Here is a 17,646-nt window from a genome sequence, read left to right as displayed (position 1 = left end):
CCTATCGATCCAATGAATTTAGCAAATCGAGTAGTCGAGCTGTCGTCTACTACCATCATCGACATGCGTGACATTTCGTCTTCCGCGTTGTTCGAACGCGGTTTCGTGTACAGTCCAGGATCCGCCAGGAGCCCGTGAAATGAAAATTACGAGGGGACAAGAGAGTGGACCGATGCTGCAATAAAATACGAGAGGGCTATAATCACGATTGGTGCAAGATACCTCTAGCCTGGTCGCGACTCCTCCGAGTGTGAACACGCGCGCACACATCGCCAAAACTTTTTCTCCTTCTTTCTCTTGGCTCCCCTCTATCGGCCTTCTCCGATATACCCCCCTTCGAACCAAGCAGATTTCTTTCCTCTCTCGTTTTCATTCTATACGCTTCCTCCTTCCTCTTCCTCCCCTGCGGAGAGGAACTTTTTGTCTTGGCCAGGTTTCGTGCCACCGCTGCACAACCGAGCCGCTGCATTTCCGTCATGCACGCTTCGTGAATCCCGTCGAAACAGCGTGATTTCCTTGGGCCTCTTTTTCCCCTCCCCTGGGCCGTGCACTCCATCGTCGAGAGGAGAAGGCATTGACTCCTACCGAGTGGATCACGAAACCGAAGGAAGGAACCACGATCTAGAAGTCGTTGCATCTGCCCTCCGGTTGCTTTTATTGCGTCCAACACGGCCTCCGCGATTCGTTCCTCTTTCTTTCCAACGGACTATCGCGTTGCGTCAGACATTAAGGGAGCGATCGTTCCTTTTTTATCCGGGTGACAATTGCGCGCAATACACGGCACCGGCGAATTCCCTCGCTCGTCTAATTTGGCTCGCAAGTACGCTTTAATCCGTTGGTCTTCTACACGACGAGAGACGAGAGGCGAGAAAACAAGGGAAGAGTACAAAAGGCGAGAAGAAAAGGCCCGCACCGGGTAGATCAGCGAAATCCCGAACGGCGAATCATAATTTCGTTGAAATTGCGCGACGAGATAAGCGAATCGTATACGCGGATACTTATCGCGAATCCCCTGTAAAAGGAAAAAAGAAGAGGAGAAAAAGGAAATTCCTCATTTCTCGACATCGGTGCTGGCATCAGTGGAACCGGCAGCAACAGCAGCAACATCACCGGCATTACCAGCCCTCGTCCTTTCCCCGTATCTCTTTCGTATTCCTCCCTCCTCTCCTTCGTCTATCCGTCTTCTTCTTTCGTTACCCGGGCCGACTCGTTCTATCGTGACTCTCATCCCTCCGCTGAACTGAGCAAAGAAGTTGTCTCTCGGTTCCCAAGTCGAGTTATGCCTACACGAGAGGGAACAACTACCGCGAAATAACCGACTATCCGAAAGAGCCGACGGTAAATAACTATAATTTCTTTTGGACCCGGCTACATTCGGGGGTTGAGTAGGTTGGCCAACAACACACGTACGACGATAGAAGGACGAGCAAGAGGAGGGAAGGGCAGGGGAGTCGAAGAAGTGGCTCTCTCTTCGCGCGGCGAACCAACGAACGGCCAGAAGAAGAGGAGGAAGAAACGCGAGGAAGAACGGGCCAAAGAAGACAGAGAGGAAAAAGCGAAGGGAGGTGAGGAGATGGAAAGAAAAGAGAGAGAGGAGAAGGAAACGACGGAGGCGAAGAAGAGCGGTTAGGTCCGCGAGGCTGACCAGAAGAACCAGAGAGGTGGAGGGGATGAAAGCGGGCCCAACTGAGTGCAACGACCCCTTCTGTTAGGTCAGCTACCCCACGGACGAAGCAACGCGAGTGTGGACCGGACGAACGGACAGACGGACGGGTGGTCGGCCGGACATACGGATGGACAGATGTACAGACGAATGGACAGTCGGATGGACGAACTTGGAGAATCGTGTAATCGCGCGACCAGAGTAACCGCGTTGCGTTTCTTCGCGGCCCTCGCGAATTGTTTCCGATTTCCAAGCACACTCGGTTCGATGAACCGACCGTTCCAAACTCTCTTCTGTGCCATTAATATCGTTAATCGTACAGAGTGTTAGAAACGAGGATCTCTGACTCTTGACCATCGTTGTAATTTATCGTAGTCACCTTCATCTTTTCGTTCGTAGTCATCTTCGTGTTTTCACGATTTACGAGTATTACGTATTGCTCAAGTTTCACTACTTTGCGAAACGCTTTGTGTATAGCCAAATTCTTGAACATTAGATCCAGCTGTCTTAGAGTAGAGAAGTTGACAGTTATAAAAATACATTTCTGCAAAATATTTCCATATTTTTCATGCTTCCATCAAGGATTCGGGATTCGAGGCAAACGGTTGGCGAACACGAGGGCAACTTGTTATCGAGTTACGGATTTCTCGAATCTATGCTTCGAGACTGAAATGAAATTTTCACATGTAAGTGGAACAAAGGGCTCGCCGAGAATCCTACTTCCAGATATACTTATTGGTTTCTGCTCGACAGAAGTTGAAGGGACGAAACTATAATATTGGGAACAATGGTGGGATCTATCAAGAGTAGGAAACACGGAATACAGAGTCGCAATGCGAGAGAATATCGAGAAACGCGGTTGCGACACGATCCAGAGATCGATAGCCTCGTATCTACCTACGTTTCGTCGGCTGCAAACTCGAGCTGCGGTCTGACCACGTCGATAGTCGCGACTCAAACTACTTTCGTTGTTAGGTCGAATTGCTTTGGAAGCGAAACGAGTCGCATCGTTTAAGATCGTAACACACTTGCATAGGATGTATTTTAATTGCGATGACAGAACAATGGGCAAAGTGTATAGAATTTTGACAGGGCCCGCATAACTTTCTTCGTGAATCATGACGACCGGACCGTTCGAATATAAGCGCGTGCCTTGAAAGATGCAAGGCCACGTGGCACTTTCGTCCTAACAATGCGCGGACAAGTATGTCGCATGTTTTAACGAAATAACAAATAAAATAAGTCGACAAAAATTCCAACGTCGCGATGCAACATTCGCATAAACATGAGTAACAAAGTGTTCCGTGCCTACGTATTGCTACCAAACATAATCTTGCTGCACGTGTGTCTTATGCCACTTGATTTGCAAAATTACGACGCAACGGTTTCAGCCATCGCGTATTAAGTAATAGAGAAATAACGTCAAGCGTTATACTTGGAAATAAATTGGTCAAAAAGGTATACCGTGTCTGACTAAACATCTACCAAGACGCCTAAGAAATAAATCCTTTGTTTCATGTGGAACATTTGTTCTTAACTTATCCATGTATAAAAATGTGTCTCTTCCTTCTACGTGATATCTTTTATGTAACTAAAAAGTTCGTCTCATAAATAAAAGAAAAAATGAACGCTTCCAACGACGCATCTGCAAATGGATTTAAAGGTGGCGAATAAAACTGGCTGCAATATTAGCCCATTGGCGAAATACTCGCTCCTTCGGACGTGACTCTTGATGCGCGATATACGCCACGTTAAATCCTTTTAATACGAACGTGGCCGCGCGCTGCGCCCATGTAAACAGGTGTACGGAACGGCGGCAGCTCGAGCGGGTTGCATCCTTCCGAAAGAGAGCAGCGCAACGTGCACGGCAACGTGCACGCCAATTTGCACAGCTCTACCTTGTACATCGTTCCAGCTTGCGCAGGACGAGTAATCACGAGAGCTGTATCCTTCGCGAGATGCGCGCGTACATCGATTTACGTTGCATTCTCTCGCGCATTATCTATAAGCTCCGCTATAAAGACATAGTTGGCAATTATCGATCGCGAGAATAAAACGAAGAAAAAGTTCGTTACGTAACGAGTTCCCATAGGATAACCGAGCGTGGCTCGGCATTTCGCGTTAAACGTAACCTGCACGGTGCGTCACGCGTCGTGGCCTTTGCAACCTCCTGTCACGCTTTGTCGAGTTTATCGAGCCGGTTGATACCAATCGGCTCGTTACAGCGCGAAAATCGATTAGCCACGATCAGCGGGGATCTGTTGCTTTTTCGTCTTGTCTCTCCCCTGTGTCCTCTTTCTCGTTATGTCTTCCCGTGTCTGGCTACGCAAAAAAGTCCGACCCGCGGAGAAATCTGCGAGACTACCTCCGTGAATTTCGAGATCCCCAACAACGCGTGCCTGCCTGCGTAAGATGGAAAGCACGAGACTGGTCGATCGTTTCGACGATCGTTGTTGGAGTCCGAAACGTAGAACGATACTCTGTCGGCGTAAAATTGTAAAATAACGCGGCTCCGAACGTAGGACGAGGAGCGCGATGCTACCGTGCCGGTCGTGATCAACGTGCTGTGCAGTTGCAACGAGAAGCAGCTATGAAGAGAAAGGAAGTGGGGGTACCGATGGCAAGGCGCCAGATAAGAGAACTCGCCGGATGAAAAAGTTATAAATAAGCGTTGCGTTCGACGACGTGTTCGTAGCTAATGCAAATACACAACCGTGGTTCTTCTGACAGTGATCGCAGCCGTCATTTTCGTTCCTTTATTTATCCTGCAGGATAACAAAATTCTGACTCGCGTTTGGGAATCAGATTCACCGATTCGATATAATTCGCCCTACAATTGGACATTCAACGTTCTTCCAACTAAACGATCTTACCCATCTCGCGAGCGAGGCGAGCGGATTTGAAAAACTCGCGCAGCGATGCGTCGAGCGCGATGCTGCAGCTTTATTTTTGGGAGAGTTTATATCGTGCTGCAGGATTTTAATAATAGGCGGCGGTCTATGGGCGGGGTCGAGACGAAATAGTGCTGGCCGTTGTAACGCGAGCGCGTTCCTTGCTCGAAATAGTAGGCAACCGTGTAGATCCGCGAACCACGGCCATCCATGGCGTTATCAAACATCAAACATATGTTTGCAATCTACGGTACGGCGATAATGAAAACAGTTTCAACGCAGCGTGGAAAGTTTTCGGCCAGCTACAAGTTTTGACTCGTGCCTACCTTCTGACTTGGTTTCTGGTATTGAAAGACTGTCGTATCGGTAGGGCCTAAGTAGAACCGGACGTATAAAAATTTTACGAGCGACGCCTATTGTCCTCCACGCGGAATACCATGGAGAACGCTGATCGACGTTTCATTACGAGCCACGCGAATCTTCACGACTTGCCGAAAAATACCACAAAAAGAGAAATTCCACAAAATCTCGGGAAGCAGTGGGAAAGAATAATAAAAGCGGAGGAGCACGGCTTATTCGCAAACGGAAATAACTTTGCCGTATTCGATCCAAAAACAGTTCCTCCGAATTTTATTTCCGTCTCGGAGAATCGTTTGCCTATCAATCGTGACGGTTCCCGTGCTCCTTGCTCCGTCCGGAGGGGACGATCTGCTAGCCAAATATTTTTCGAGCATCGTACAAACACAAGTACGTCTATGGCACATGGCATATGTATGCAGACTTGCAAGAATGTGCAACGAAAGGATACTAAATAGAATCACGAGGAAACTTGATCCTGAAGGGAAGCTGATCGCTGCGTCGCGATGTGTATCAATCGGAATGAAGAGAAATTGGGACGCTTTAGGCCGTGAGCAACCGATTAAGGTCTAAGGCAATTGCAACGGTGGTCGGAGGTCGATTGCGAGTCGGCTGTGCGAAGTCGAAGGCGATACCAAAGTCAGGAGCGAAGCTGAAGCCGAAAACCAAAGGCAGGGAGGCAGAGAGTCGAAGCTGGAGCCGGAGTTGCAGCCGAAGACGAAGTCGCCTAGCAGGGGCTAAGCTGGTAGGCCTGGCAAGGGGGTGAAGCGGAGTCGAAGGGGGCAAGAAACTGTCGGTGGGCGGCGTGGCATCGGGCGACGGCGACTGCCAGGGCTCCCGAGGGGCGAGAGGAGGCCACCAATGACGGCAGTATAGGGGCAATGGAGGGCAACGCACCCAGTCAGCCTTGGCATGAATTGAGTCTAGCAATGCGAAAGTAAGGTTAGCAGGCGCATTAGCGCCGCGTCCAGCTAGTTCTCCCCGCTTGCAGCCAAGTGCATCTCTCCGGAGTGCCGGCCCGTCCGCTTATTTTACCGTGGTAGGATTTTATCTCGACCCCGGACCCCCGAATCACCGCGTTCTTGGGCCGTGCGGACGAATTAACCGAGGGTTCCAACGTTGTCGATGCTGTCCAGCCGGTGGAAAAAAGAATCACGAAAAGAAATTTGTCTGGATAGGCAATTTCGACAGTAGAGAAATATCCCTCTATCCCCCCCGTTTCTCGCGGGTCTGACAGAGAAATGAGTCGCTGCTACTACGTTGGCATGTAGCACACCGCGACCGTAAAACCACAAAACCCGAAGCTCGGACTGGCAAGAGTTTTCCAAAGGAGCTTATTGATCCGTCGATCGGATTCAATTTCGTCTGAGTTTACGCCTTCCATCGATGTGAATCGATGCGAAGAAGGATATCTTGCGCGATAGCCTAGCTTCCTCTGAAGCGAGTCCCTGTCGCGTGGAATTAAACTAGTGCACGAGGAAGATAGGATTAATCGACATTTTCGCACCACCGCGTATCGTCGATGAAGAGACAGATGCTTGCGTTTTCGTAAAACATTCGCGTGACTCCACCGCGGAAGCGAACCTGGTAGCGGAAATAATTACCCTTATTTATCTTACAGTTACTCAGACAGGTAGTCCCCGTAACAATGTACCATATTCCCCCGAAGTTTGGCCGAAAATTACAAAGCCAACAGCGAAAACCGTAGTTCCTTTTAAAGATGCAATAAAATTTCGTTTGGAGAAATGGTAACAGCTTTTCTGTCGATCTTGCATTATAGGTAGGCCTTGAGTAATCGCCACAAACGCGTTGCAACTAAATCTTGCGACATCTTTGCCTCGCACTAGGACATAAATTATTCATGCTCGTAAAAATCTCAACCTTGCGATTCTTGGTGAAATCCGTGGTGGCAATAACGAACCGGACGTACCATAAATTTCCACGAAAATACCTTGACGTTCTTACGTGAACACGGGTCATGGAAATTCGGTTGGATAGGAAAAGATTAAATCTGTTGCGAAGTAAATTCGCTAGAGAGAGGGCCGAAGAGATCGTGCGAAGCTGCATAGCCAAGCTGGTGCAGCCGATGCAGGCGATCGTGTCGGAAAAAGAGCTAGAGGCATGCAGGAGTAGAAACGGGAGGATGGCGGGGCAGAGAGGTAAAGGAACGGAGAGGTGGTGGAACGGAGAAAGAGGAAACCGGAGAGAGATAAGAGCAGATAAACAGAGACGGACGAATAGCGACGCAAATGAACGCTGCGGAGGAAGCGAGACGGCGAGAATGCAAGTCGAACGAGGAACGAAGTGCAACGTCCGGTAGTGGGGGAGCTAGTTGACGATGGTGGGGACGGCGCGCCGCTTTTGAAAAAACCGCAAAGCTTTAAGAAGGCGCGCGGTACCCCCCACCCTCGAGTACTACGCGAGCAACTAGCGGCAGACATAGACAAGCCTCGCGCTTACTATTACTGGAAAATAGTTGGATCGAAGTGGTCGAGGATCGCGCTGGAAAATCCTCCAAGAAATCGATCCATCGGTGAAAGTGTTCTGCGCGCAACCGAGGTCGGCCGGTTTTAACGGAAGAACGTTTTCCGATTCGTCGATCGTTCCGTGAAAGATGAGATTACGTCCGCTCGGCCACGATCGCCGTCGGAAAAACGAACAACGAAACGAACGACGATGCACGCATCGTCGAAACTCGTCGATGGAAAATCCAGAGGGAAAAAGCACTCTGCGTTCGATAGAAAACCGCGCGAAGAACGTGGCGATCGAAAATCGGGCAACACTTTGTTAAACGAAATTTTGGAGATCGTCAGACGTCGTTCGTCGTTCAAGTGCTGTGTCGTCGATTGGAAAATTCGTTTCTTTCTGGATTATTTTCCGCCAATTCCTACGCGACGCCATTTTCGCCGACAATTTTTCCATCGACACACAGACGAGATCGAAACGAGGCAGAAACCGAGAGTATCGAACGGCAAACACTTTGTCCACTGAGCTTGATCAAAAGTGGCGATTGAGAACGCTACGTCCTCGACGATGTTGACGCGGACCCATCCTTGGTAATCCTCGATGTGCCGCCACGAACGAAGGGATTTCGTAGAAATCCAATTACCACCTTTGGAATTGGGCACACACCATTGCCACCCCGAAAACGTCACGAAACTCAACCCCGCCGATGTCCAGTCCGCAAGAAAGAAATTAAATTTTCCGTATCTTCGTGGTTCTCCTCGATCTTCGCAACTTATCGTCGCGAGGAGACTGACTCTGGCAAAGAAACGAGAAATTGTGTTTCGATGATGAAGTGCGCGACGGTGGATATCGTCGACGATTTACCGCCACGATTAAAACGCGAGAATATTTCCCGATCGAGACAGTATTTTTTCCAGTCATTTGGTAACGCGAAATTTATTAGATTCGCGGCCCCAGCAGAGAGATTTATCGCTCGGTTGTGCACGTGGCAATCGTTTAACGACGTTGCATAATTTATATCGGCAGTTTTGCCTTCGTATTATAATTTTAGGGGTTGAAGAGAAGGGCGGGCGCGTTCGATTGACGGGTAATTTATTACGTGACCCAACTTCCTGGTCACGGTGTTCTCGAAGATCGAGTGTTCAGAAATTGCTTTTTCGCGTCGTTGTAGTGAAAACGAATTTCTCCCTTCTTAACGAAACTTATCCTTTTTATATTCCAAGTTCTTTCGCTCTTACAAAGGCCAATGGTCTCTTATAATACGCGAACTTCGTTATTCTGTGCAAAGTTCAACGTTGAATTTTAAGATGTCCAAGCGTAGGTGATTCGAATAAACTTCCCTATATTTGCCAGAGCGTTGGTTGGTCAGAAGACGCTTCTACCGCAACTATAGCCTTATTCGACTTTCTTCTTACATCTAGAGGCCGTGCCTCGCGTAGCTCACCGTAAAAGGTCGTTTACTTCCCCCCATATGGAACCTTTTAAAACCTGTCCGCGTTATTCGATCGCGATTATCGCGCTCTATACGGTCGATATTCCTCGAAGCGATGAGACGTTAGCGACATATTCGAGCTTGATGATTCTCTCGAGTCGAGAGCTTGCGGGCTGAGCTTTGTAAACTCGACGATTGTAAAATTATTCAACGGCCTGTGTCGGTTCACCGCGCGATCCGCAATTGCATTTAGACAGGTGGCCACGTTATGACATGCCGAGCCCGTAAACCGCTTACCCTGGGTGGCGATACGCTCTCGGAGCACGTGGAAAATTGGATCGGGATCGTACGTATGCAGGCATTGTTAACATAACTTGCACGTGTGTCACGCGCCCTGTGTATGTTGGGCGCGTCTCTCGCACGTACGCTTGTTCAAAGGTACCGTCGGAGTCGGGGTTTTCGCGCATAACTAGCTCGAGTTTCCATAGACGCTTTCCTCAAAGCGAAGAATGCTCTGTCTCTTGAAAGCTCGATAGTGTTTTCTCGCCGATATTATTTGGATTGTTATTTCTGGTACTATCGACCTTTCGATAGGCAACGACGTTGCATTTCCATGTTTTCACGTTTCTTTCGTCCTTTGTATTTTTCCTTGAAATTCAATTCACCGGAATAGCGTTTCAAAAATCAACACTCCAATTTGATCGTACACACGAGAAATCATCTCGCGTCGAGCACGCTGCGATAAACGAGTCAAAGGTTTCGAAATCCTGGCTCGGTATTCTTTCGCTGGAATTCTTCACCTGAGGAGCCACGTCTTCGCATCATTTGCGAGATTAAAGTGCAGTTTCAAGCACCTACCATGGCGGGCCGAGCCTGTGCCTGTGCCGTGCACGTCCGACAGATCTAATCTTTTATCGTGGCACGTCCCGAAATCTCGGTAATCGCACCGATTCTGCCGACACCCCACCGTGCCTACAAACCAGCAAACCACGTTTCTTCGTCCTTAGAATCGCGAGTGCGAGTGCGTGAAATTTTATTGATTAGTTAGCCAAGTGATACGAAAAGTCCCGAAGATAAAAAAATAATAAAGAGCATCTTTTTATTTGGTGCGCGAATAGTTGCGCAATATTTCTACGAATTGCAGTTAAAAGTGCGGTGAAATGTGAGTGAAAGAGTGAAACGTGTAGTACGAATGAAATAAATGCGATTCAAAGGGGTTACATAAAAAATAAGAGAAATCGAGTCTGGTAGGTGAAAAATATAGTATGTTCGTGTAGGACGTTCGCATTCTACGCGAATCTACTGTATTACTGTTTATCGCCTGAAACATGGACAGAGGTAAGGCACTACCGTCAAATAAGGAGTATACGATGAAAAATAGAACGAGCAGCTATGAACGAAACTGCGTCATTGATTAGAGGACAGTTGGTCGCTTCGTAACAGCATAGAGATACAATTTAACCAGTCGGATAACATCTTCCATTTTCTTTAGGGATCGTTTGCCCGTCCAAAATTGCGAATTAATGTTGCAAGGGTTAAAGAAGTAGGTCGAAAGAGAAAGAACGAGGGATGGCCGTGATTAAACTATCAAACGGTGCCGTAATAGCCTTCATACGTCAAACGAGATATTGGCTGACGCGCTTAGGTAGACACATTGTCCTAAGATGATGCGAATCTTCCCGATCTACCGTGAGTCCGTGGAATCGACTATGTAACTAAGTTAATGCGAGTATAAATTCACCGCGGTGATCCCTTAAAACGACCCCAGCAATCCCGTAATACCTTTCCTAGGGAATAGAGTAAGATAAGGTTATTTGTGACGGTAGAATATTTGGATGAAATTTTCCTTGTAATTTATCAAACTCGATTCAATTACGAACAAGTTTGAAGCGAAAAACGTGACAAGCCACATTTTCCCTCTTTTATAGAAGAGCAACTTTAAAATTCAATACGTTTATACATGTCGCGTCAAAATTATCTTTCCATTTAAATATAATGGAATTAACATACGACGTAATATCTCGCGATATACAAATTCAATTGCATTGTGCCAACTTTTACATTTCACTTTTTCCGATATGTCGAAGTTTAGCTCACTGAAATAATCTTACTTTATTCTACTCCATTTCCTTTGAATCTGATGCAACTTCTCATTCGGAATTACTCGAAATCGTGTTTTCAGTTTGAAACAAACTTTCGACAGTAGCTTTTTCAAAACCGTCCGACGTAGAAACAACGTTAATGATCGAGAGGTGAAAAGTCGAGAGATTTGTCTGTAAATGGGAGTATCGCGTAATCGATTCTGGTTAGAACGATGCTCGAATTTCCTGCATGCAAATCGAATGCAAGCCTGAGCCGTACGTGCCAGACGAGGATACCCACGTTGCTTTCGACCTGCCAGACCAACTGACACATTGGAGAAATCAGTGCACCGTAGACTGTAAATCCGGCGTCTATCCAGCGACAGATCGTGGTTGCATCGATAACTATTCATAACCTCAAGTTTCTCCTAGCGATTGTGATCACTACTTAGTAAACTGACTCGAATTACAGGGCGTTTCTAATTGTTCGTACGCCAGCGTGAATAGGCACAGAAATAATTAGATTCTGTGTCTTCCGTCAGCAGAGGGGTACGCCAGTTTTGTCTTAAATAAACCGACGAAGCAAACAAACAAATTGACTATGAAATAATTGTACGCGAAGAACAAGCGCTTAATTGCTATGATATTCCTGAGCCTAATGTATCGCACGATCTATGTTGCAAGGCCATAAATAATAGAGCGCGCGGAAGATAACGCCAGCATGTAACGAAAGCCGTGCTTAGAACCGCATTTAATGAGTATTTATCGGTATTAAAACGATTACACGGATTACCAAGCTGCATGGTTCACGAACAATTATACGTTTTGTCGTAACGATCGAAATCCGACGATAAAGGCCGAATAAATTAACGAAGCGACGAAGCATGTTTAGCAGGGTGAGTTCGAAATATAAAGTTAATACAAATAAGTCGATAATCGTAAATCTACAAGAAGTATTGCTCGTAATCTGGTCTAACATCGTATAATTTGGCTTCGAATTACGAAAAAGTCAGGATAGATAATAAGAGCGCAAGCTGGCTACTTAGTAACTCGAGCATTAGAGAATGATGCACGGCATAGAAAGGAGCGCGGTGAGTGCGCGTCGCCATCTGGCATGCATTGTACGCGTTTCTGTGGATAATCATGGGCCGCGGTGTACTTTGTGCAAAAGCGTCGTTTCCATTCTTGAATGCCGCTCGTTACGGATTTGCGGTCGCAGCCTCGTTTTCTTTAGCGACTCGTTTGGTCCGCGAGCACACGGCACAACTCCGGTCACGATAATATTTTCGGTAGGAACGCGATGTGGTTTATTCCCCGTTTCCCTCTTAGAGAGTTTAGAAAGAGGTAAATTTCGATCGTTTAGCGAACGCCAAGACCGAGAGCAAATATTGGCACGGGCCACCGACAAAGAGATTTCGACTTAAAGATCAGAAAAATCGCGGCCAACTGCGAGCGACGCCAATGCAGCGGGTGCCCTTATGCCCTACGGGTTTCTGCTGGGCGGGCAAACGGTGGCAAAAGGGGCGGACAAAGTGCTTCACAGCCGGTGAACTTTTGTGGTCCGCCGCGGCCACGTAAGAATCGAGGACGATGTCTTTTCGTTTCGCGTTTCGTTTAAAAAGGCTTGGGGGAACCACGTTCTTCCACTGCAAGATGCTTCTTTCACGATTTTCCGACAACTCCTCTCCGACCTCGTTTCCGATCAATCCGATATTTTTCCTATTAAATGTGCTTTAAAGAAGTCTTTTAAAACTGAAAGAAAAATAATAAATATATTTTTCTTGATATTCTAGTTTCGATGCTAGTTGACAGCTCCGGAAGTGAATACTTTGATATATTTATATAGTCGGGAAGAATTGTCGAATCTAAAGATACAACATCTCTTGGAAATAGCTCATTCTTCGAGCGTACATGTTTAATAAGACAATGCTACGAGCGATCATTAAAATATTCATATCCTTTTTTGGTGAAGCATTTCGCATACCCAAGAACGAAGTAATTTTATTTTCTCAAAAACTAACCGTCGTCGTTTTAACTAGACACCTTTTAGTCAAGAAGCCCTCCTCTTTTTCCTTTAGTTGCCCGCGGCGTCGTTTTCGTTGTCCGATCTGGTGTGCACGTAAAGCGAGGGGAAGAATACCGACGTTGCGAAAAAAGCGAGCGTTGAGCGGGCAATTTCCCATTTCAGCTGGAGCGCCACATTTTCCTTGACCCCGACTACGTAATGTCGTACGTCCATTTACGTCCCGTACAGCGATTCGCATGAAGAACCAAGCATTCCTGCCTCTCGTTAGATTCTCGAGTCCCTTTTTCTAACGCCTGCATACGTTCTTTAAACGTTAGCTCTCTTTCATCTAGAGCATCTCTGTTCGTAGAAATTGCACCGCAAGACAAGATGCTAGACACAGTCCCAATGGACTTGTCAAAGAGAGTAAGTCGACCGAAAAGTTTCAGAAACTTTGTTCCTATTTCTACGCGATCGTTATACAATAACAACGAACCGACCATGTGTTCTCGCTTGTCTTCCGTTGGTAATCTCGATGGGCCAGAAAAAGGAAAAATCTTTGAACTAGATCGAGCACAAAGTTGCAAAAAACGAAGTGTCGCTTTACGTTCCGGTTGGCGAGCGGCGCGCGATTAAACGACGCCGAGCAGGAGAGAAGCGAGCTCGAGGTAAGCGAAACACACACCGACAGGAAAGGTGGTTCTCTCGCGCAACTCATCTAAGCACGGTGACTGTTATCGAGCACGCGTGAAATTAAAATCAGGTCACTGCCGCTGACTGCTACCAGAACGACCGCTCTCGGTATTTTCAGCCCGACTTGAACGATCCTGCTTTATATACGTGTGTGATCGCTTACACTGGTCGGGAGCGGTGCACCGTGTCACCGAACGGTCGATAAAATTAATGGATAGCACTACGTATCGTAGACGAACGCTTTTTCGTGACGGTCTATCGAACAAACTATTTCAGTCAGCACTATTCTCCATATTTTGTTTCTCCATATATTATTTCTCGATTTTAAGACAGAATAAAGCCGAAACCGCACTCATTGATTTCCACCTTTCTAACGACATTCCCTTCGAGAACTGGGGCAATGAAATTTCACGCAAAACAACTTCTGAAACATTTCTCTGTAAGAAACGTTTACGTATAAGGTTAAACGTCACCGCTGAAACTAGTCCATATATCAAACGCTTTTTCAAATCCATCCTTTTAGTTGCGAAGCTCCCTGGTAAATAAAAATTCCCTTTAAACTTTGCAGGCCAATAATTTCATGAAAGCAGGATTGCGAAGTGTGTGACGGAGTCGAGATTTCATTTCACAAACTGCGGAACTCCATCCGGTAAAGGGGTTGCGTTTCAAGCATCGTTGTGAACCTTGAAAAATGCCATCGGTGGCCTCCATTTCATCCCTACAAAGTACACATAATCGTTCTAATTACCCGCCAGCTATGTTTCGTAATTGATACTGGCGGTTTAAAAAATCTACAACCTATAAACCCAATATTTTACACTCGGCGCGCCATACTCGCAACGATGTACGTATATTTAATATCAAAATCAAATGACAAGGCAGAAATTGAAAATATAAAATCGATCGACGATACACTGAATCTTAAAATTGTTCCTCTCTAAAAGATACGATCCTGTGTTCTCAACAATGGTTCATAATGATTTTTCAACCTCGTTGATCCTAACCGAAGATCCTAATTGCGAATGGACCGTTTAACAGAGTTTTTCGAAGTCGCGAGTCGTCTGGTAGAAAGAATCCATAAACGGATCATTCGGTGATATAAATGTTTGAAACTGCGGAAGAAGATAAGCGGAGGCGTCGCAGACATGAAAAGTCATCGTAAAGGGCGGGACGGTTGATCGTAAAGTTGAAACGAGCCGGGTGTTCAACGACGCGCGAGGCCTGTGCCTGCGAGTCATTTGACCCACATTGTTCCGACTTAAAGTCGATGTAGGGACCAGCGTATGTTTGCAATGGCCGCAGAGCGGCTACAGCAACGAAGCATCATGTTCACCGTTAAAAACCGAATGCAAACCGCAACGACGCGACACGAAGCGACGCGACGTAGCGTAGAGCCCTCCGTAGATTTCGGTTCTGATCGTGCGCCGTTTTTGCATATTCGATCGATGTCCGATAGGAACTCGTTGCATTCCGAACGAACGAAGCTTGTGTCAGCTGCAGTCGATAAATGGCGGCGCGTTTGTCTCCTCCGCTTTCCACTTTTCTGGACTATGCTCGTCACCAATGCGCTCTTAACGCCGCGTTGCTTTCAAATTTCCAATCGATGTATCTCCTTGTCGATTCGTTCACGTTCAACTTCACGATCCATGAACTTTGACGCAGATCGATAAATATTAGGTGTCCTCTCCTCGCATTTGAGAACGCACCAACCGGACGAAGTTTGCGCGCATTTCTTATCGCGATCTCGACGTTAATTGATCGTACACGGGTTCACGAAAATATTCGAACGCTCGTGGAATACTTGTTCCGAGTACACTATACATGTCGCGCGAAACATTTCCACACAAAGCCGAAGAAGTACATAGAAGTTAAGATATTTATTGGAAACATACGTATACTTCACAAAAATTACAACGTTATTTTAGCAGCTAATTATATCGATCAATATTTTAATATTTTAATGAGATCATTTGTATCACTAATTGTACGTTTAACCATTCGTAAGTCTTTATGAACTGTATATTCGCAATACATATCCTGTAACTTCTGTGTACATTTCCGGATCGATTTCAAATTTAATCAACGTAACCGTGACAAATAGCCGTCTCTAATTATACCGTTAATGAAATTTCAAAACGTTTGATAAAACACGTAATACGCGAATAGAAGGTTTCTACGAGTGTTCGAATGCTTCGATGCGCCACTGTACGAGGGCCAACGATCTGATCGACGCCTGAGCAATGAAAACCGAACGAGCAAAGTGGCTGCAACGAGCGGGCAGAGTTGGGCGCTAACTTTCGATTGGATTTGAAAGCCGGCCAAGTTGAAACCGACTTTCCAAATTCAAGCGGAAAATGTTCGCCAAACAAGGAGATACGCGAACGAATTCGCGGCGGGATTTATCGAGGGCCATTTAAAATATCACGATCCGCGTAAACGGGAAGAAATCGGCTTTTAAAACACCGAGATTTCGTTTTTAAGAGGGATTTACTTTGGCCAAAAGGACCGAATGCTTTCTCTGGGCGCGAGTGTTTTCTTAGAGATACCAGGCCGCAAACTAAATCGGAGATAATTACGTGGCCGTGCAAACTTTGAGCATAATCGTAACGCTTCATCCTCGTCCAACTTCGCGTGCGTTTATCTGGAATATAATAGGCAGACACCGGAAGGGATTCGAACTCGCCACGCGAACATTTCTTCGAACGTTTTCGTTTGCTGATTAATGGAGTAACCGGAGCGAAAAATGAGATTTCGCGTCGACAAAAATTCGCGTTGTTTCCGATACGAACCAAAAAAAAAAAAAAAAGATAAAGATATTCCTCTGAATGCCGTTGATGCCGCATAATGGGAAAGCAATGTACGCTGTGTTGTTGTACGTGTCACGTCCACTCGCCGGGCAACCAATTCAAGGGAAAGTCCATTATATTTTTTCCTCCCATTCGCTCGCTACGAGCCGACATCCCCATCGTTATTTTCAAGCTGAAGTATTTGTTAAACCGTCGCGTGAACTCGTCAGTTTCGTCGTGTTTTTGTTAAGGTTTGACGGATTGATTCGCGTCAACTGACGATCGATAAGGAAAAATATAACGCAACAATGTAGAGACTGGAGCAAGCTGTAAAATATCGCACGATTAGGATACGAGTGTCATATTTTAAATTCTATCACACGTAATGAAATTAATATAATATATCGTTAATATAAGACAATATGAACAATACTAATATAAGACAATATAAGACAATATTAATATAAGTTAATATGAACAATATAATATATTTATATGACGAAAGAACAATTTTAAAGTCCGATATCATATGAAAACTCTTAATCAATGTTATATCTGAATTATCCGTCATCTCGTCGTATTCTTAAAGCGTTAAAAATCACGTACATCGCATTATCTTTTAAATTTGCCTGCATAGAGCTATTGTAGCTTGGTTTTATTGTTGAAGCTCGTGAAGAAAAATGAGCCCAAAGTCAGGAGACAGGTTGGACCGAGATCAGCAGCAACTGGAGCGTGAGAATTCCGTTTTCCACGCTCGAGAACGTGGCTTGGTTTTCTAGCGGGCCGAACACGTTTTATTTATTCACCGAGCGCTGTCAAAATTAGCATCGTGCGCTACCAAATTATCGACGGAGGATCGATTTCCGAACGCGTCAGGGACACTTCTCGGCCGAGCCAGGTGTGTTCACTGACCTAAACCCTGACGATCCCTTGAAAATTGCACGGAATGAAGCTGGTGAACGCGAAGCGACCGGTAAACGCATGCATCTAGATAGCGGGACGTAATATACTCACGTCCTGGGCAGACAGAATCCTCGTGGCAGACTGAATGGTCGTGCTTCCCGAGTGGGGTCGATGATGCAAGGATTCGGCGGTATTGTCTCGAGAGTACACACTCCTATACCAGGGCAATCCACTTGAGCTGTCTCGTCTGTTTCGATATTTCCTCCACACGTGCCTGTGAAACAGAACAAAACCTCGTCCTTCTCTCAGAATACTCGTTCCCTATTCGTCAGGCTCAACTATGCTTATTCGTGTTTCCTTCATTAAGAG

The 17,646-nt window shown here is 46.2% G+C and overlaps 1 protein-coding gene across 1 annotated transcript in view; it reads right to left on the bottom strand.

Annotated features, from left to right (window-relative positions):
* LOC100647394 overlaps positions 1-17,646 on the bottom strand; it is a 56,489-nt gene that overhangs the window by 31,177 nt on the left and 7,666 nt on the right. The window contains exon 3 of the mRNA XM_003400165.4: positions 17,389-17,551. Coding sequence (XP_003400213.1) covers positions 17,389-17,551 — 163 coding nt within the window. The remainder of the gene's footprint in view (positions 1-17,388; positions 17,552-17,646) is intronic.

Source organism: Bombus terrestris, chromosome 13 (genome assembly GCF_910591885.1).
Source record: "Bombus terrestris chromosome 13, iyBomTerr1.2, whole genome shotgun sequence".
NCBI lineage: Eukaryota > Metazoa > Arthropoda > Insecta > Hymenoptera > Apidae > Bombus > Bombus terrestris.
Note: the sequence above shows the minus strand (reverse complement) of the source record. Positions and strands in the feature narration are given on the sequence as shown.